Raw genomic sequence first — 22,242 nt, 5'->3', positions numbered from 1 at the left:
ATTATCAGCTATGTACAGTCTTTAAGCAATGTGCAAATTGTTGAGGTACAAATAGTGGGGGAAGATAAATAAAGATAAATATTGGTGGTATTTTCAATGTTTGTGCTCCACTGATTGCTCTTTCCTCATGGCAACGGGCCACAAATATTAATTCTGTAATTGCACACTGCGGTATTTCACCTTACAGCTATGTGTCACAGCTGTCTTCAGGAAAGGACCAAAATGCAGCAGAGTTAGTATTCATCCTTCAATTTAATTGGAAAGAACACTATACAAAAACAAAAAAACAAGGAAACTGACAGCCAACAGTCCTGTCAGGTGCAACCACACTAAACAAGAAACAATTACCCACAACCCCAAAGAAAAACACACACTCCTATATAGGACTCCCAATCAAAGGCAACTCAACATACCTGCCTTCAATTGGGAGTCCTAATCACCAACAACCATTCACACACACACAAAAACCCTGTCACATCCTGACCAAAACTAATCCAATTGCTCCCTCTGCTGGTCAGGATGTGACACTATGAGAGTTTATCAATGTTTAATTTGATTTTAAATTCTTTGTGGGTCCGTATGATCAGCGGGAAATATAATGTGGTCATACAGTTGGCAGGAGGTTAGGAAGTGCAGCTCAGTTGGCATCTAATTTTGTTGGAAAGTGGGCACATATCCTGTCTTCTCTTGAGAGTCATGTCTGCCTATGGCGACCTCTCTCAATAGCAAGGCAATGCTCATTGAGTCTGTAAATAGTCAAGGATTTTATTAATTTTGGGTCAGTCACAGTGGTCAGGTATTTTGCCGCTGTGTTTAGTGACAGATAGCATTCCAATTTGCTCTGTTTTTGGTTGATTCTTTCTAGTGTGTCAAAAGTTATCTTTTTTGCTTTCTCAGATAATTTGGTTGCGTCTAATTGTGTTGCTGGCCTGTGGCTCTGTGGGGTCTGTTTGTGTTTGTGAACAGAGCCCCAGAACCAGCTGGCTGAGGGGACTCTTCTCCAGGTTAGTCTCTCTGTAGGTGAGGGTTTTGTGGTGGAATATGTGGGCATCGCTTCCTTTTAGGTAGTTGTAGAATTTGACGGCTATTTTTCTGGATTTTGCGTGTCCTAATTCTGCTCTGCATTGTTTGGTGTTTTGTGTTGTACACAAAGTATATTTTTGCAGAAATCTGCATGCAGAGTCTCAATTGGGTGTTTGTCCCATATTTTGTGAATTCTTAGTTGGTGAGTGGACCCCAGACCTCACAATCACAGAGGGCAATGGATTCTAGAACTGATTGAAGTATTTTTAGTAAGATCCTTATTGGGATGTCGATTTTAATGTTCCTTTTGATGGTATGCAAGACCCTTCTTGCCTTGCCTCTTAGATCATTCACAGCCTTGTGGAACTTACCTGTGATGTTGATGTTTAGGCTGAGGTAGGTATAATTACTTCTGTGCTCGAAGGCATTTTTATTTGTTGTCCTGGCAACTGGACCTTTTTTGGATTTGATTTGATTTTTGATTTGGAACACCATTATTATTGTCTTACTGAGACTCACTGTCAGGGCCCAAGTCTGACAGAATCTGTGCAGAAGATCTAGGTGCTGCTGTAGGCCCTCCTTGGTTGGGGACTGAAGCACCAGATCATCAGCAAAAAGTAGACATTTGACTTCAGATTCTAGTCGGGTGATATACATGTTGAAGAGGGTGGGGCTCAAGATGCATCCCTGTCTCACACCACGGAGGAAAGAAATGTGTGTTTAATGCCAATTTTAACTGCACACTTGTTGTTTGTGTACATTCAGTTTATATTATCATGTGTTTTTCTTCCATCACTGCTTTCCACCAATTTGTATAGCAGACCCTGATGCCAAATTGAGTCAAACGCTTTTTTGATATCAACAAGCATGAGAAGACTTTGCTTTTGTTTTGCTTTGTTTGTTTGTTTGTCTGTCTGTCTGTCAGTAAGGGTGTTCAGTGTATATACATGGTCTGTCAAATGGTATTTTGGTAAGAAGCCAATTCGAAATTTGCTCAGGACTATGTCTCTCTCACTCCCTCTTTCTCTCTCTCCCTCCCTCTCTATCTCTCTCTCCCTCCCTCTCTATCTCTCTCTCTCCCTCCCTGTATCTCTATTTCTCTCGTTCTCTCTCTTTATTGCTCCTTTTGTTTTGGTTGTGTCAACCATCAATATACAACACAATATACACAACTAATAAAGTCATACTTGATTATATCAACCCTAAACCTTATCTCTCAATATATTTCTCACCCAGCATCTTTTGGGCTTCTCTCATTGCCCCTCTCACACCCTCTCTGTCCCGCTACAGTCTGTGATGCCCTAGCCACAGCAGGACCCACAACAGCACCTGCCGTAAAAGCTGAGTTGAGGTGAGGTGAGATGTCTCAGCTGTACTACCGGCGGACAGACAGCTCTTCGTACCGGGACCGTATCCCTCTGCGGATCGTCCGGTCTGAGTCAGAGCTGTCTTCCCTGGAGAAGGCCTATCTGGGAACCGTGGAGAAGGGAGACTACGGCAGCGTCAAACAGGCTCTGGAGGTAGGGATGGACGGACGGATAGGTGTGTGTGTATGTGTGTGTGCACATGCGTGTGTGCGTGGAAGTTTTCGGTGGATTGATGGTCAGCACCTTCGATTAAAGGTTGATGTAAGAAATAACTTCTTCAAAAGAGAGTTCAAATAAGTTTACCTTCAATGTTGTTTATCAAACTTACCATGATAATTATTGTAATACGGAACTTCCATTATCATTCCTTCCCAATTATTGTTACACCATCCCTGAGTTATCATATCGTTGTCCCTTCTCCATAGGAGGCTGAGATCTACTTCAAGATCAACATTAACTGTATAGACCCGTTGGGCCGCACAGCTCTGCTGATCGCCATAGAGAATGAGAACCTGGAGATCATAGAACTACTGCTGAGCTTTAACGTGTATGTCGGTGATGCTCTGCTGCACGCCATCCGCAAGGAGGTGGTGGGGGCCGTGGAACTGCTTCTCAACCACAAGAAATCCAGTGGAGGCATGCAGGTAAGGGGGGGGGGGGTGATAGTAGTAATACATTGTTGGGCCTTTTACATTTGTCCTGTTTAGGGCTGTGGCGGTCATTTTGTCAGCTGGTTATTGTCACGCAAAAGACTGCCGGGTCTCATGGTCATTGACCGTTAATGAACATAAACAACGTTTAGCAACTCCATGCCTCCGTGGATACAATCATGGAGTCATGGAGATGATAATGCTCGCCTTTGGAACATCTACATTTAAAAAAAGTATATTATTTATTTTTGTCAGGTCTAAATAAACATTGTGATATGAAGAAAATTTATTTCAGAAGAGCAGATAATCAGTTGGCCTACTGTATGTTATCTGGCTATACTCCATGCCATAGACTAGGCTTGTTCATTCAGCAGACAATATATGTGTATGAGTCCCATACTATTATTTTATAGTATATGATTTTATAGTAAGTAGAATATAATTGAGCTTAGCTGAATAAAAAGGAACATTTTCCCATTCCGGAGCGATGAAATGACTATGTTGCATATGAAGTGGCTATGTTGAGCATAAAAGTGATCATTTGAAATAGGTCCTACTTTATGTGCTAGATTTAGAGTTTTTAGGCATCTTTAGTTGTGAATGATACAAACCTTAGAATGTCTTAGAAATGAAAACATCAATGGGCTGCATGATGCGACTATTGATGATTTGAGAAAGTTGCAAAAAAATATTGCGCTCTGTTCCTTGTCTCAGGCTTTACACAGCTGTTCTCTCATCAAGTGATCATATTTTCACCTATCAGACTATTCCCAATTTAATCTAGTATAAAATGTCAAATCGATTATGAATGGCCCGTTTATAAAATGAAACCGTCAGGAAAAAAAATAATTTAATCTGTAGGCCTATGCACTGAAATTGCAAATGGAGGACGCTTTCCCGTCGGTTCGTTTGTCAATAATGCCAGGTGGGTTACTCTGGTTACTTCACTCCACCATCAACAACTGTTTGACGAGCATGCACAACAGGTGATATTCCCACCCAAACTCTGTATGCCATGGGATCTCCAACCCTGTTCCTGCAGCTTCCCAGTACTCTGTATGCCATGGGATCTCCAACCCTGTTCCTGCAGCTACCCAGTACTTTGTATGCTATGGGATCTCCAACCCTGTTCCTGCAGCTTCCCAGTACTCTGTATGCCATGGGATCTCCAACCCTGTTCCTGCAGCTACCCAGTACTCTGCATGCCATGGGATCTCCAACCCTGTTCCTGCAGCTTCCCAGTACTCTGTATGCCATGGGATCTCCAACCCTGTTCCTGCAGCTTCCCAGTACTCTGTATGCCATGGGATCTCCAACCCTGTTCCTGCAGCTACCCAGTACTCTGTATGCCATGGGATCTCCAACCCTGTTCCTGCAGCTTCCCAGTACTCTGTATGCCATGGGATCTCCAACCCTGTTCCTGCAGCTTCCCAGTACTCTGTATGCCATGGGATCTCCAACCCTGTTCCTGCAGCTTCCCAGTACTCTGTATGCCATGGGATCTCCAACCCTGTTCCTGCAGCTTCCAGTACTCTGTATGCCATGGGATCTCCAACCCTGTTCCTGCAGCTTCCAGTACTCTGTATGCCATGGGATCTCCAACCCTGTTCCTGCAGCTACCCAGTACTTCATTTGGGAAACCAATTCAAATCAGTTCGGGAACATCGATAGTAACATGTTTTCACAACAAAACATATTTCATTAAACTATTGTCAGCCCCCTCTCTCTCTGCGCGCTCAAGAAATAAATGAAGGCGAGCGAGGAGGAGATGGAAACGCATGGTGGGGAAATATTCTTTAGCTAAAGTTAATTAACGTGTCCTTTATTAATTCAGAAAATATATAAAATTCCCTATAACTTGGCTATTCAAATATCAAATACAAAGTCACTATAATTGTAGGCTAACTCTGTAAGCCGCCCTGCACAATCAATGAAACAATAGCATCGCCTAGGCCTATACGTCCTCAAGCTCTCCCAGATTCATGGTTAGAAAGTTTGGAGCGTAGCATAAGGTAACCAGTCCATCCAGTATGCCTAATAATACAGTCCACACTGAAAGGTGATATTAAACATTATTAGTTTAATTTTGGAGTAGCCTATTGGCAAAACCAATTATGTACCAAATCTTTAATCATTTTTTCCCCTTCGTTTTTCTGCCATGTGTAATATACGGTAAGCTATGTATTTTATAACGGCTCAATCATTAATTTAATTCTGTGTTTTTTTTGTGTGTGTGGAGGGGGCTTGGGCTCATAAATAGGTCTATCCATATGCATGAGCTCTATTATCCTTTTACGGCTAGGGGTTCCGCTAGCGGAACGTTTCACAACATCTGGTGAAATGGCAGAGCGCGAAATTCCCCTCAAAATATGTGAAATATTTAACTTTCATACATTCACAAGTGCAATATACCAAATTAAAGCTTAACTTCTTGTTAATCTAGCCACCGTGTCAGATATCAAAAAGGCTTTACGGTGAAAGCAAACCATGCTATTATCTGAGGACAGCACCCCATCAAACAAACACATGACAATCATAATTCAACCCGCCAGGCGTGACACAAAACTCAGAAATAACGATATAATTCATGCCTTACCTTTGAAGATCTTCTTCTGTTGGCACTCCAATATGTCCCATAAACATCATAAACTGTCCTTGTTCCATAAATTCCGTCGTTATATCTCCAAAATGTCCATTTATTTGGCGAATTTGATTCAGAAAAACACTGTTCCAACTCGCGCAACATGACTACAAAATATCTAATAAGCTACCTGTAATCTAGATCCAAACGTTTCAAACAACTTTCCTAATACAACTTTAGGTCTTTTTTAACGTAAATAATCGATCAAATTTAAGATGGTATAAACTGTGTTCAATACCGGACGAAAACAAAGTGGAGTGAGCTTTCAGGTCGCGCGCCCCAAACACAACAGTACACTAGACTCGACCCTTGTTCTGAACAGCCATACTTCTTCATTACTCAAAAGAAAAACATCAACCAATTTCTAAAGACTGTTGACATCCAGTGGAAGCGATAGGAACTACAAGCAAGTGCCTTAGAAATCTAGATCCACATAGAAACCTCATTGAAAACACTGTCACCTCAAAAAAATATTTCCTGGATGGTTTGTCCTCGGGGTTTCGCCTGCCAAATAAGTGCTGTTATACTCACAGACATAATTTTAACAGTTTTAGAAACTGTAGAGTGTTTTCTATCCAGATCTACCGATTATATGCATATCCTAGCTTCTGGGCCTGAGTAGCAGGCAGTGTACTTTGAGCATGCTTTTCATCCAAAATTCCGAATGCTGCCCCTTATCCTAAAAAAGTTATGCATATGAGGATTTTTGAATTAATCACCTTAGGCCGTCATTGTAAATAAGAATTTGTTCTTAACTGATTTGCCTAGATAAATAAAGGTTAATTCAAATAAAAAATAAATAAAAAAGAAAGCACTTCATTGTGTTAAGCTTAGAAACAACATCCACAACGACCATGTTTTCCACTCAGTTTCAACCTGCTGTAAAACTTCTTTCTTCAAATTGATCGATCACAGTGAGGTGAGTTTTAGAAGCATGATACTGTTTGATGATTGGTGTTTGATGTGATTTTAGATTGCATTTGCACTGATGTCAGAGGGACAATAGAGCCCTGAGTACCAGTACCTGTTTTTAAATTTTATTTTTTTAAATGCCGTTAGCGAGTTGGGCCCAGAGTGCATAAGAGGAGATTACCGTGACTCAACAGTCACGTGGAATTTTACTGGGGCCCCCGCAACAGCATCTAGTCCTGTTACACACGTGTACAAGTGTGAAATGGACATGTATTTCTTGCACTTCCCAACAAATATCAATTGCACGTTGGTTCAGCGAACTTTCATTGAAATGACGTGGAAACAACATTGATTCAACCAGTGTGTGCCCAGTGGATCCCCCTGAGACACCCTTGGAGAGTGGGGTTACAGCCAAGGTCACCATTGTCCAGCGCTCCTTGAGCAATTGGTGTTATCAGCCTTGCTCAAGGGCACACCAACAGATTTTTCACCTTGTCGGCTTGCGGATTCGAACCAGTAACCTCAAGGCTACCTGCCACTATCACTTACAGGTGTGGGGAAATGTTTAGGAGTCTGTACTTAGAGCTGTGGGAAACCAACTCAATGGCCTTGTGGTTAGTGTGCGTCCTGAGATTGGAAGGTTGGGAGTTTTGATCCCTGGCAGAGTCATACCAAAGACGGTAAAAGTGGGACCCGATGTGTCTCTGCTTGGCACTCAGCATTAAAGGGATAGACTGGGGGTAGTGCCCTGCGATAGACTAGCGTCTTGTCCAGGTAGTGTACTGTACATCAAGCTGCCTCACGCTACAGAAACAGGAGATAGACTAGCATCCTGTCCAGGTAGTATACTGTACATCAAGCTGCCTCACGCTACAGAAACAGGAGATAGACTAGCATCCTGTCCAGGTAGTGTACTGTACATCAAGCTGCCTCACGCACACTACAGAAACAGGAGATAGACTAGCATCCTGTCCAGGTAGTGTACTTGAAACAAGAGATGAAGCTACTGATTACTGTTTGAAGAAGACTATGTTGCTCTCTCTCTGTCTCTCTCAGTAACCCTCGCTCTCTCTCTTGCTCGCTCCGTCTCCTTCTGTCTCGCTCTTTCTCCCACTCTCTCCCCCTGGCTCTCTCTGTAACCCGCTCTTTATAACCCGCTCTCTCTGGCTGTCTCCATCTCCATCTCCATCTCCATCTCCCTCTCTCTCTCTCTCTCTCTCTCTCTCTCTCTCTCTCTCTCTCTCTCTCTCTCTCTGTCTCTCTCTCTCTCTCTCAGCACCTGCTCAGGGACCACCAGTGTTTGCGTGGGTTTTAATTAATCAAACACAATCACAATTGCTACAATATGCTAATACTGTGACACACACACACGCACACACTAATACAATATGTTAATGCTGAGATCACTGCTCCTCATCCACACTGATGTTGTTACGCCAGCTTGTCAGCCAGGGCCAAGTGTGTTTGTTTGTTCCCATGTTGTTACTTCAGCTTGTCGGCCAAGGCCAAGGTGGTTTGTTTGTTCCCATGTTGTTACATCAACTGTCAGCCAAGGCAAAGGGGGTTTGTTTGTTCCCCATGTTGTTCATTTACAGAACTACTGCCAAACTATGAGTTGTTGGTGTACCTACTGTAGGAGTCCCCTCGAAGCCTACCATTGACTATGTTCAGACCCAGCGTGCGAAGGAGCTGCAGGAGTTGTGACCCTTTTTGTTGGTTGTTTTGTCGTATTTTTGTCTATGGGGGCATATTTGGGAGGGAATGCTGTCATCTCCAGGTAGGTGTTTGTCAGCCTGTGTGCTGAGGGTGTCGGATTCTTGTCCAGTTCTATCATGTAGGCCACCACAGACTAGTACATGTCCTTGGGCCTGGAAATGGTTGATGTCCCCCTCTAGGATGGAGAAGCTGTTATCATTAAAGTATGGGGATTCTAGTGGGGGGATATAGGTAGCACACAGGATGACATTTTTCTCTGTTGAAATGAATTTTTTGCCAAATGTAAAATGTTCCTGTTTTGACTAATTTCATTGAATGGGTTAGGTCTGATCTATACCAAATTAAAATACCCCCTGAGTTTCTACCCTATGTAACACCTGGTAGTTTGGTGGATGGGACTACTAGCTCTCTGTAACACTCACTCTCTCTGTCAATAGATGAGATGTGCTTTCTTCTCTCTGCCGGTCTTTCTATCTAATCCCGCTCTCTCTCTCTCAATAGATGAGATGTATTTTCCTCTCCGACAACCTTTTAAAGTAATAGATGAACCACTCTATACAGTTCAGGGAAACTCAGAGGCACAGCAGCCTATTCTCTCTCTCTCATTACGTAGCAAGGAGGTAGAGGAACAATCACTGTGTCACAAGTCAGCCGCTGGTGTATACCGTGGCCCATTATCTCAGTTTGGAGGGGTAGAGACCGAGATTAAGTGAAAATGAGAGAGCCAGAGAGAAAGAAAAGGTGAAATCCAGAGAAAAAGGGAAAGAAAGAGAGGGTTAAAAAGTGAGTGGGGAGAGTGAATGAGTGAGTGGAGAGAGAGAATGAGTGAGTGGAGAGAGTGAATGAGTGAGTGGAGAGAGTGAATGAGTGAGTGGAGAGAGAGAAGAGAGAGATGGACACTGCTCATTGGATTTACTCAGATGGACAGAGAGAGAAAACCGACCAGGTGATTCGCTCCAAACTGTCCTCAGGGTTTCGTCTCTTTACAGTACTTTTTTTTCATTTTTTGCCTAAAATGACATACTCAAATCTAACTGCCTGTAGCTCAGGCCCTGAAGCGAGGCCATGCAAATGTGAAAGGAATGTAGCATAATATAACACATTAGATCTGGTAAAAGATAATACAAAGAAAAAAAATGAACTGTTTTTTTTTATTTTTGCATTTCTTCAAAATGCAAGAGAAAGGCCATAATGTAATTGTTCCAGCCCAGTTGCAATTTAGATTTTGGCCACTAGATGGCAGCAGTGTATGTGCCAAGTTTCAGAATGATCCAATGAACCATTGCATTTCTGTTAAAATGTTTGTATCAAGACTGCCCAAATGTGCCTAATTTGTTTATTAATAACGTTTCACGTTCAAAACTACTCCTCAAACAATAGCATGGTATTCTTTCACTGTAATAGCTAATGTAAATTGGACAGTGCAGTTAGATTAACAAGAAATTAAGTTTTCTGCCAATATCAGATATGTCGATATCCTGGGAAATGTTCTTGTTACTGACAACCTCATGCTAATCGCATTAGCCTACGTTAGCTCAACCGTCCCACAGGGGACCCACCAATCCTGAAGTAGTTTTAAAGTCTATGGATTCTTCAATTACTTTGAGCTGATTTCTGGCGTGCTGTTCCTTCTTTTTGCATAGTGTATTTCTGTATTGTTTTAGTGATTCACCATAGTGAAGGTGTAGTCTCAGGTTTTCTGGGTCTCTATGTGTTTGGTTGGATAGGTTTCTCATTTTCTTTTTGATGGTTTTGCATTCTTCATCAAACCATTTGTCATTGCTGTTAATGTTCTTTGGTTGTCTGCTTGACATTTTTAGATTTTATAGTGAAGCTGAAAAGGTCAAATATACTGTTTAGGCTTTCTACTGCCAAGTTTACACCATCAGTGGAACGTTTTGTCCAGTAAGTTGTCTAAAAGGGATTGGGTTTGTATTAATAGTATGCAGTTCCTTTGGATTTGATGCCTCACGATTGAATATTGCTCTGTTTAAGTAGACTGTGTTTTTACTGTGATCTGATAGGGGTATCAGTGGACTGACAGAACGCTCTGAGAGACTCAGGATTGAGGTCTGTGATTTATAACCACTTCTGGGAAAATTGGAAAACACTAAACAAACAACAACACGAAGAGTTATCTATCCAAAATGGAGATGTATGGATAAACCACTTCTCAAATGTTTTCTACAACAAAGAACAAACAGCAAAAACATATACAGTAGCAAGAAAAAGTATGTGAACCCTTTGGAATTACCTGGATTTCTGCATGAATTGGTCATCAAATTTGATATGATCTTCATCTAAGTCACAACAACAGACAAACAGTCTGCTTAAACTAATAACACACAAAACAATTATACGTTTTCATGTCTTTATTGAACACACAGTGTAAATATTCACAGTACAGGGTGGGAAAAGTATGTGAACCCTTGTATTTATTAACTTGTTGACCCTCCTTTGGCAGCAATAACCTCAACCAAATGTATTCTGAAGTTGCGGATCAGACCTGCACAACGGTCAGGAGGAATTTTGGACCATTCCTCTATTCAAAACGAGTTCAGTTCAGCAATGTTCTTGGGATGTCTGGTGTGAACCGCTCTCTTGAGGTCATGCCACAGCATCTCAATCAGGTTGAGGTCAGCACTCTGACTGGGACACTCCAGAAGGTGTATTTTCTTCTCTTGGAGCCATTCTGTTGTTGATTTACTTCTGTGTTTTGGGTTGTTGTCCTGTTGCATCACCCAACTTCTGTTAACTTTCAATTGGTGGACAGATAGCCTTACATTCTCCTGCAAAATGTCTTGATAAACTTGGGAATTCATTTTCCGTCGATGATAGCAAGCTGTTCAGGCCCTGAGACAGCAAAGCAGCCCCAAACCATGATGCTCCCTCCACCATACTTTAGAGTTGGGATGAGGTTTTGATGTTGGTGTGGTGTACCTTTTTTCTCCACACATAGTATTGTGTGTTCCTTCAAAACAACTCAACTGTAGTTTCATCTGTCCACAGAATGTTTTGCCAGTAGTGCTGTGGAATATCCAGGTGCACATTTGCAAACTTCAGATGTGCAGCAATGTTTTTTTTGGACAGCAGTGGCTTCTTCCGTGGTGTCCTCCCATGAAGACCATTCTTGTTCCAGAGATTTCTGTAAGTATTTAGCTGACACTAGGATTCTTCTTAACTTCATTGTGCATTCTGCGCTGTGCTCATCTTTGCAGGACGGCCACTCCTCGGGAGAGTAGCAACAGTGAAATTTCTCCATTTATAGACAATTTGTCTTACCATGGACTGACGAACATCAAGGCTTTTAGAGATACCTTTGTAACCCTTTCCAGCTTCATGCAAGTCAACAATTCATAATCTAAGGTCTTCTGGGATCTCTTTTGTTCGAGGCATGGTTCAGATCAGGCAATGCTTCTTGTGAGTAGCAAACTCACATTTTTGTGAATGTTTTTTATAGGGCAAGGCAGCTCTAACCAACATCTCCAATCTCGTCTCATTGATTGGACTCCAGGTTAGCTGACTCCTGACTCCAATTAGCTTTTACCCTAGGGGTTTCACATGCTTTTTCCAACCTACACTGTGAATGTCCAAATGACATATTCAATATAGACAAGAAAAATACAATAGTTTGTTTGTGATTAGTTTAAGCACACTGTGTTTGTCTATTGTTGTGACTTAGATGAAGATCAGATCACGTTTTATGACCAATTTATGCAGAAATTCAGGTAATTCCAAAGGGTTCACATACTTTTTCTTGCCGTTGTACATTATCAAATACAAATCTTAGAATCAACTATTAAAGACTACCGGAACCCACTAGATTATCCAATTATTTGAATGAACTACAGGACAAAATACAAACCCTCAAACCCAAAAAGGCCTGTGGTGTTGATGGTATCCTGAATGAAATGATAAATTATACAGACCACAAATTCCATTTGACTTAAAGTCTTTAACATTCTCCTTAGCTCTGGCATCTTCCCCAATGTTTGGAACCAATCCAAAAAAGTGGACACAAATTTGACCCCAATAATTACCATGGAATCTGCATCACCAGCAATCTTTGAAAAATCCTCTGCAGTATCATCAACAGCAGACTATAACATTTCCTCTTTGAAAACAATGTCCTGAGCAAATGCCAAATTGGCTTCTTACCAAAATACCACATGACAGACTATGTACAGTGTCTTGCAAAGGTATTCATCCCCATTGGAGTTTTTCCTATTTTGTTGCATTACAACCTGTAATTGAAATGGATCATAATTTGGATTTCATGTAATGGACATACGCAAAATAGTCCAAATTGTTGAAGTGAAATGAAAACAAACTTGTTTAAAAAAGTTACTCAAAATTTTTAATGGAAACGTGGTGTGTGCATATGTATTCACCCCCTTTGCTATGAAGCACCTAAATCAGATCTGGTGCAACCATTTACCTTCAGAAGTCACAAAATTAGTGAAATAAAGTCCACCTGTGTGCAATCTAAGTGTCACATGATCTGTCACATGATCTCAGTATATATATACACCTCTTCTGAAAGGTCCCAGAATCTGCAACACCACTAAGCAAGGGACACCACCAAGCATGCGGCATCATGAAGACCAAGAAGCTCTCCAAACAGGTCAGGGACAAAGTTGTGGAGAACTACAGATCAGGGTAGGGTTATAAAAAAATATCATAAACTTTGAACATCTCACGGAGCACAATTAATACATTATAAAAAAATTGAAAGAATATGGCACCTGAGATTGGAGTATCTGTCCATAGGACCACTTTAAGCCGTACACTCCACAGAGCTGGGCTTTATGGAAGAGTGGCCAGAAAAAAGCCATTGCTTAAAGAAAAAAATAAGCAAACATGTTTGGTATTCGCAAAAAGGCATTTGGGAGACTCCCCAAAAATATGGAAGAAGGTACTCTGGTCATATGAGACTAAAATTGAGCTTTTAGGCCATCAAGGAAAATGCTATGTCTGGTGCAAACCCAACACCTCTCATCACCCCGAGAATACCATCCCCACAGTGAAGCATGGCGGTGGCAGCATCATGCTGTGGGGATGTTTTTCATTGGCAGGGACTGGAAACTGGTCAGAATTGAAGGAATGTTAAATGGGGCTAAATACAGAGATATTCTTGAGGGAAACCTGTTTCAGTCTTCCAGAGATTTGAGACTGGGACGGAGGTTCACCTTCCAGCAGGACAATGACCCTAAACATACTGTTAGAGCAAAACTCAAGTGGCTTAAGGGGAAACATTTAAATGTCTTGAAACGACCTAGTCAAAGCCCAGAACTCAATCCAATTGAGAATCTGTGCTATGACTTAAAGACTGCTGTACACCACCAGAACCCATCCAACTTGAAGGAGATGGAGCAGTTTTGCCTTGAAGAATGGGCAAAAATCTCAGTGGCTAGATGTGCCAAGCTTATAAAGACATACCCCAAGAGACTTGCAGCTGTAATTGCTGAAAAAGGTGGCTCTACAAAGTATTGACTATTGGAGGGGGTGAATAGTTATGCACACTCAAGTTTTTTTGTCTTATTTCTTGATTGTTTCACAATAAAAAATATTTTGCATTTTCAAAGTGGTAGGCATGTTGTGTAAATAAAATGATACAAACCCCCAAATGCCAAGGGTGGTGAATACTTCACAAGCCACTATATACACCCAGCACATCCGTATTGACAAACAAACAAAAGGAAAGTCTTCTCATGCTTTGTTGATTTCAAATTTGACTCAATTTGGCATGAGGGTCTGCTATACAAATTGAAGGAAAGCGGTATTGGGGGAAAAACATATGACATTTATAAAATAAATGAATCAATCAGTTTGAGTCCCACCCTCTTCAACATACAGTATACTGTATGTCAATGAATTGGCAAGGGCAGTAGAACAGTCTGCAGCACCCGGCCTCACCCTACTAGAATCTGAAGTCAAATGTCTACTTTTTGCTGATAATCTGGTGCTCCTGTCCCCAAAGAAGGAGGGCCTACAGCAGCACCTAGATGTTCTGCACAGATTCTGTCAGACTTGTGTCTATTGGTGCTCCAAAAAAGGTTAAGTTGTCAGGATAACAAATACAAAATTCCATCTAGACACCGTTGCCCTAGAGCTCACAAATAATTGCACCTACCTCGGCCTAAAATTCAGCACCACAGGTAACTTCCACAAGGCTGTGTCAGACCTCACTCTCAACGTTGATGGTTGCCTCATTACACCTAACATTGTTGTTAAAAACCTTGGTGTTACCTTTGACCCCGGCCTAACTTTTGACAATCACACAAAAGCACACCCAGAACAACATACTTCAATCTCAAGAATGTTTTCAGAATTAGAAACTTATGATGCCGAGAATCTGGTCCATGCGTGTGTTTAATCTAGGCTAGACTACTGTAATGCCCTCCTGTCCAGCTGCTCAGTCTCTACTATCATCTAGGCTAGACTACTGTAATTCCCTCCTGTCCAGCTGCTCAGTCTCTACTATCATCTAGGCTAGACTACTGTAATGCCCTCCTGTCCAGCTGCTCAGTCTCTACTATTAGAAACCTACATCTGGTCCAGAACACTGCAGCACTAGACGGAATGAGCACATCAATCCACGTTTATCTGCACTACATTGGATGCCTGTAAAGTATCAGTCTGATTTTAAAATCCTGCATGGCCTTGGCCCCTCTTGTCTGACAGACATGCTCGTTCCATACAACCCAGTGAAGGTGCTCTGCTCCCATAAGCCAGTTCCTAGATACAGAACCAAGCCAGGGGTCGGAGCAGGTCAGGTAGGAGGAACAGCCCTGTCAGGTAGGAGGAACAGCCCTGTCAGCTAAGAGGAACAGCCCTGTCAGCTAAGAGGAACAGCCCTGGCAGCTAAGAGGAACAGCCCTGTCAGCTAAGAGGAACAGCCCTGTCAGCTAAGAGGAACAGCCCTGTCAGCTAAGAGGAACAGCCCTGTCAGCTAAGAGGAACAGCCCTGTCAGCTAAGAGGAACAGCCCTGTCAGCTAAGAGGAACAGCCCTGTCAGGTAAAAGGAACAGCCCTGTCAGCTAAGAGGAACAGCCCTGTCAGCTAAGAGGAACAGCCCTGTCAGGTAAGAGGAACAGACACCATTTTAAATCACAAACAATGTAAGAAAAACTGGAATTTTAATAATTGTTTGATTTACTTTCTATGGTATTTTATTATTGGTTTACTGTAGTGTTTAGCATTTCTAAATGCTGTTTAAATACATTTTGATTTGAGACAAGGCAAGAAAGGTCCTTCTATGCCATCAAAAGGAACATAAAACTCGACATCCCAATTAGGATCTTGCTCAAATTAATTTAATCAGCTATAGAACCCATTTCCCAACCAAATTATGAGAAAGCAAAAAGATAACTATTTGACACACTGGAAAGAATCAACTAAAAAAACAATTGAAATGCTATCTGGTCCTAAACAGAGAATACACAGTGGCGGAATAACTGACCACTGTGACTGACCCAAAATTAAGGAAAGCTTTGACTATGTACAGACTCAGTGAGCATAGCCTTTCTATTGAGAAAGGCAGCCGTAGGCAGACCTGGCTCTCAAGAGAAGACAGGCTATGTGCACACTGCTCACAAAATGAGGTGGAAACTGGGTAGCACTTCCTAACCTCCTGCCAAATGTATGACCATATTAGAGACACATACAGTGCATTCGGAAAGTATTCAGAGCCCTTGACTTTCTCCACATGTTGTTCACTACAACCTTATTCTAAAATGTATGAAAATGTTTCTTTCCCTCATCAATCTACATACACAGCCCATAATGACAAAGCAAAAACAGGTTTTTAGAAATATTGGCAAATTTATAAAAAATCAAATATATATATATATATATTACATTTACATAATTATTCAGACCCTTTACTCAGTTCTTTGTTGGAGCACCTTTGGCAGCGAATACAGCCTCGAGTCTTCTTGGGTATGACGCTACAAGCTTGGCACACCTGTATTTGGGGTGTTTCTCCATTCTCCTCTGCAGATCCTCTCAAACTCTGTCAGGTTGGATGGGGAGAGTTGCTGCACAGCTATTTTCAGGTCTTTCCTAAGATGTTCGATCAAGTTCAAGTCTGGGCTCTGGCTGGGCCACTCAAGGACATTCAGAGACTTGATCCGAAGCCACTCCTGTGTTGTCTTGGCTGTGTGCTTAGGGTCATTGTCCTTTTGGAAGTTGAATCTTCACCCCAGTCTGAGGTCCTGAGCACTGTGGAACAGTTTTTCATCAAGGATCTCTCTGTACTTTGCTCCGTTCATCTTTCCCTTGATCCTGACTAGTCTCCCAGTCCCTGCCACTGAAAAACATCCCCACAGCATGATGCTGCCGTGCTTCACATTAGGGATGGTGCCAGATTTCCTCTAGACATGATGCTTGGCATTCAGGCCAAAGAGTTTCATCAGACCAGAGAATCTTGTTTCTCATGGTCAAATTTATTTAGTAGCCTTTTGGCAAACTCCAAGTGGGCTGTTGTGTGCATTTTAGTGAGGAGTGACTTCCGTCTGGCCACTCTACCATAAAGGCCTGATTGGTAGAGTGCTGCAGAGATGGTTGTCCTTCTGGAAGGTTCTCCCATCTCCACAGGGGAACTCTGGAGCTCTGTCACAGTGAACATCGGGTTCTTGGTCACCTCCTTGACCAAGGCCCTTCTCACCCGATTGCTCATTTTGGCCGGGCAGCCAGCTCTAGGAAGTGTCTTGGTGGTTCCAAGCTTGTTCCATTTAAGAATGATGGAGGCCACTGTGTTCTTTGGAACCTTCGATGCTGCAGAAATGTTTTGGTTCCCTTCTCCAGATCTACGCCTCGACACAATCCTGTCTCAGAGTTCTATGGACAATTCACTGTCAACTGTAGGACCTTATATAGACAGGTGTGTGCCTTTTCAAATCATATCCAATCAATTAAATGTACCATTTCGAGACTCATAGCAAAGGGTCTGAAGACTTATATTATATATTATTATATTTTTTACATTTGCTAAATATTTAAAAAATCTGTTTTCGCTTTGTCATTATGGGGTATTGTGATGTCATTATGGGGTATTGTGATGTCATTATGGGGTATTGTGATGTCATTATGGGGTATTGTGATGTCATTATGGGGTATTGTGTGTAGATTGATGAGGACATGTATTTATTTGATCTATTTTAGAACAAGGCTGTAACTTAATAAAATGTGGAAAAAGTCAAGGGGAGTGAATACTTTCAGAATGCACTGTATTTCCCACAGATCAAACAGATCCACAAATCATTTGAAAACAAATCAAACATTGATAAACTCCCATATCTGTAAGGCGAAATACCGCAGTGTGCAATCACAGCAGCAAGATTTGTAGCCCGTTGTCATGAGAAAAGGGCAACCAGTGAAGCATAAACAACATTGTAAATACCACCAATATTTATCTGTTTATTTATCTTTCCCTACTATTTGTACTACAACAATGTGCACATTGCTAAAAAAAATGTTCATACTGTAGCTGGTAATATAACACTTGAGACGTCTTTATCTTTTTCAAACTTTGTAATTGCACTGTTTACAGTTCAATTCTTCTCACTTTTGGTTATTGTTTATTTCACTTGCTTTGGCAATGTAAACACGTTTCCCATGTCAGTAAAGCCACTTTGAATTGGAGAGAGAGAGAGAGAAAGAGAGAGAGAGTAATTGCGTGTGATTGCGTGTGTGTGTTTGCCTTTGTCTGTTTCAGTGTGTTTCAGTTTATCATGGCTAATATCTCATCATTGCTTTGCGTTGGGATGTGATGAGAGGATGTGAGTGATTCATGATAGTATGTTTGCTTCTTGACATTGAGATCAAGAGAGAGAGAGAGAGAAAGAGAATTGTGAATCCCATTTATTTCTATTGTCCTCTTCTGCTGGGAGATTTATTCATCCACAGATTGATTTTGGGGTGACTGCTAAAATTGGCTGTATTAGTCTTACCGCGCCGCATGCTGTTTCCTCTATAACACTTCTGCAGTGTTGCCTTCTACTGTGTCTTCGTTGTCTCCAGTTACACCGGAGGAAATGTAGTGGAATGATTTGGATTCGGGATGCAGAGACAGGTCTTGAGTTCTACAGAGTTGACCCGACATTCCTCTTGCTGTTGTGAAGGGGTTTCCTACTGAGCTGTTTGTGTATTGTGTCTCGTTCTCCAGGTGGAGATAGGAGGACTGTACTTGTTGCAGCTTGAATTTTAGATCAGTGTACAGTCGTGGCCAAAAGTTTTGAGATTGACACAGATATTAATTTTCACAAAGTCTACTGCCTCAGTTTGTATGATGGCAATTTGCATATACTCCAGAATGTTATGAAGAATGATCATATGAATTGCAAATAATTGCAAAGTCCCTCTTTGCCATGCAAATGAAATGAATCCCCCAAAAACATTTCCACTGCATTTCAGCCCTGTCACAAAAGGACCAGCTTACATCATGTCAGTGATTCTCTCGTTAACACAGGTGTGAGTGTTGACGAGGACAAGGCTGGAGATCACTCTGTCATGCTGACTGAGTTCGAATAACAGACTGGAAGCTTCAAAAGGAGGGTGTTGCTTGGAATCATTGTTCTTCTGCCATCATCATTGCTTTGCACAAAAGGTGCTTCACAGGCAAGGATATTGCTGCCAGTAAGATTGCACCTAAATCAACCATTTATCAGATCATCAAGAACTTCAAGGAGAGCGGTTCAACTGTTGTGAAGAAGGCTTCAGGGTGCCCAAGAAAGTCCATCAAGCACCAGGACGTCTCCTAAAGTTGATTCAACTGCAGGATCGGGGAACCACCAGTACAGAGCTTGCTCAGGAATGGCAGCAGGCAGGTGTGAGTACATCTGCATGCACAGTGAGGCAAAGACTTTTGCAAGATGGCCTGGTGTCAAGAAGGGCAGCAAAGAAGCCACTTCTCTCCAGGAAAAACATCAGGGACAGACTGATATTCTGCAAAATGTACAGGGATTGGACTGCTGAGGACTGGGGTAAAGTCATTTTCTCTGATGAATCCCCTTTCCGATTATTTGAGGCATCCGGAAAAAAAGTTTGTCCGGAGGAGACAAGGTGAGCGCTACCATCAGTCCTGTGTCATGCCAACAGTAAAGCATCCTGAGACCATTCATGTGTGGGGTTGCTTCTCAGCCAAGGGAGTGGGCTCACTCACAATTTTGCCTAAGAACACAGCCATGAATAAAGAATGGTACCAACACATCCTCCGAGAGCAACTTCTCCCAACCATCCAGGAACAGTTTGGTGACGAACAATGCCTTTTCCAGCATGATGGAGTACCTTGCCATAAGGCAAAAGTGATAACTAAGTGGCTCAGGGAACAAAACATCAATATTTTGGGTCCATGGCCAGGAAACTCCCCAGACCGTAATACCATTGAGAACTTGTGGTCAATCCTCAAGAGGCGGGTGGACAAACAAAAACCCACAAATTCTGACAAACTACTAACATTGATTATGCAAGAATGGGCTGCCATCTGTCAGGATGTGGCCCAGAAGTTAATTGACAGCATGCCAGGGCGGATTGCAGAGGTCTTGAAAAAGAAGGGTCAACACCTCAAATGTTGACTCTTTGCATCAACTTCATGTAATTGTCAATAAAAGCCTTTGACACTTATGAAATGCTTGTAATTATACTTAACTTTTCCATAGTAACATCTGACAAAAATATCTAAAGACTGTCACGACACCGACGGATGGTGGCGCCCCTCCTCGACCGGGCGGCGCTCGGCGGTCGTCGTCGCCGGCCTACTAGCTGCCATCGATCCTTTTTGTTTCACTTTCTGTTGGTTAGGTCTAGGTAGGCACGCACCTGTTTTGGGTTAGTTATTAGTAGGGGGGGTTATTTAGTTTAGCGAGGTATGTCTGTGTTTGTGCGTGATTATGTTCCTTGTCAGGTTTTGTGGTTTTTGAGGAACGTGTGTTTTTTCCCTCTGCCTGTGGTTGGTTTTGTGTTTTATCACCGCAGAGGTATTTATGGGCTGCGTCCCATTTTGTGACGTCTACAAGGGTTTTGGAGCGCGATACTGTTTGACGCCCTACCTTACCGTGTTTGGACTATCTTTATTTTTGTGCATACGGATTAAAGTGTGTTGAAGAATTTACTGTCTCCTGCGCTTCACTCTACCTCTCCTGCTTCCTTGAGCCAGCCGTGACAAAGACACTGAAGCAGCAAACTTTGTGGAAATTAATATTTGTGTCATTCTCAAACCTCTATCTATATGAGAGTACACATCAAATTGGCCAGTGTTAATTCAGGTGTTAAATTAACTCTGTAAGTATTACATTAACACTCGTTGGTGTAAAAGTACTCCAGTGTTGGTGTTAAGAACCAGCGTTAAACAAAAACCACTCCCATTATTATCATATTTCCCAGCATGCTCTATTACAGGTCGATTTTTTTGAAATGTTTGTTTCAATGTTTGTTTTTGCAAGTACTTGATTTTGATGTTAGGACACTTTTACGTATTAAAAAAATATAATTAGAAAAATATTGGATAAAAAAAATTACATTTGGGTTTTTACTGCAGTAGCCCATAGAAAAGCATTGAATAACGCATTCATAAATGACAAAGACAGTCAAAAAATAAACGAGCAAGATATACGAAATCTCAGGAAATATAGATGTTTTTTGGGGGACACATATTTAACCTCTTATTTTTGTTTCCACAAAACTACCTCTACAGTATTCTGCCATTCATTTGTATGGGGTTACATTCAGACTAGTCCCATGGAGCAAAACGGAGAACAACATTGTGTTCGCGAGAGTCTCTCCTTTCCATAGTGGGCTCATATTAGTTTGTAGGCCAAACCGGCATGAGTTATAGTAGGAGCCAGCAGCCATGTGGGAGGAGTTATTATGGTTCCCGACTCTACGGTGGAAATAACACAATAAGATTAATGACATATTTTGATGGGGATTTTTTAAAATTATGTTACTTAGATTGACATTTGGTATGTCAAAAGACTCATAAGTGTTAATGGCTACTCTACTAGCCTTAAATAAGGCCTTATTAAATACTTATTGTGTTAAAGCATTTAATTTGAATGATAACATATTAGTTTAGGATCTCATTTGGTGAAGGCTACAGGACTAAACATAGGTGAATATAACAACCATGTGTCTGTCACCCCCCAAAAAAAGTCATTGTTGGTAACTGTACAATTCACCTGAAAGGCAAGGCACTCTGGAAAATATGCAAATAAGACTTTACACTGAAAAGTGTGGACCTGTAAGGCGTGGGTGTTTGCTGACGAGGAATCAAGTGCAGGAAGCAGCGATGCAGGGTATTAGCTTTAATAGGCACAATGGCTGAAACGACAAGCTAACCCAAACAGCGCTCAGAGCGCACAACAAAACAAAGTGCCCCAAACCACAAGGGACAAAACACAGCTTGCGCAAAACACACGCACCACTGAAAATGTACAACAAACAGCATGTCACCGCGCACAGCATACAATGAAAATAATCCCCCACAAAGAGCAGGCGGGCGGGCCTACTGGCTAATAAAGCCCGCTGATCAGCCTAACTCAGAACAGGTGCACCTAATAACGAAAAGGGGAAAACAAAAAGGGAATCAGTGGCAGCTAGTAGGCCGGTGACGACGACCACCGAGCGCCACCCGAGCAGGAGGGGGGGGGGGGGGGGTGCCACCTTCGGTAGGAGTCGTGACAGGACCCATATCTGGAGAATAATGGAGTATTTGCTGTGTAGATGTATAAAGGACAGACTGAAAAGGAATCAATCATTAAGTTGTTTTCTTAATTTTAGTTTATTATGTTAAGTTTCAAAACAGTGATTAGTCAACCTTGTTTCTCTCTCCTGTAGTATTTTCATATTTTAGTATAAACTTTTCATTTTCATTCAAAATTTCATTTTTTTTTTTTTTTTTAACGATTTCTCAGAAAAACAAGCACATCTCTGT

General features: G+C 41.8%; 1 protein-coding gene across 1 annotated transcript in view; it reads left to right on the top strand.

The window, feature by feature from the left end:
* trpc4a (transient receptor potential cation channel, subfamily C, member 4a) overlaps positions 1-22,242 on the top strand; it is a 92,613-nt gene that overhangs the window by 5,825 nt on the left and 64,546 nt on the right. Inside the window, exons 2-3 of the mRNA XM_029770340.1 lie at positions 2,314-2,543; positions 2,816-3,034. Of these exons, the coding sequence (XP_029626200.1) occupies positions 2,385-2,543; positions 2,816-3,034 (378 nt within the window). The 5' untranslated portion in view covers positions 2,314-2,384. The remainder of the gene's footprint in view (positions 1-2,313; positions 2,544-2,815; positions 3,035-22,242) is intronic.

This window comes from Salmo trutta, chromosome 12, assembly GCF_901001165.1.
Source record: "Salmo trutta chromosome 12, fSalTru1.1, whole genome shotgun sequence".
Lineage (NCBI taxonomy): Eukaryota > Metazoa > Chordata > Actinopteri > Salmoniformes > Salmonidae > Salmo > Salmo trutta.
This window is presented reverse-complemented; position numbering and strand designations above follow the sequence as displayed.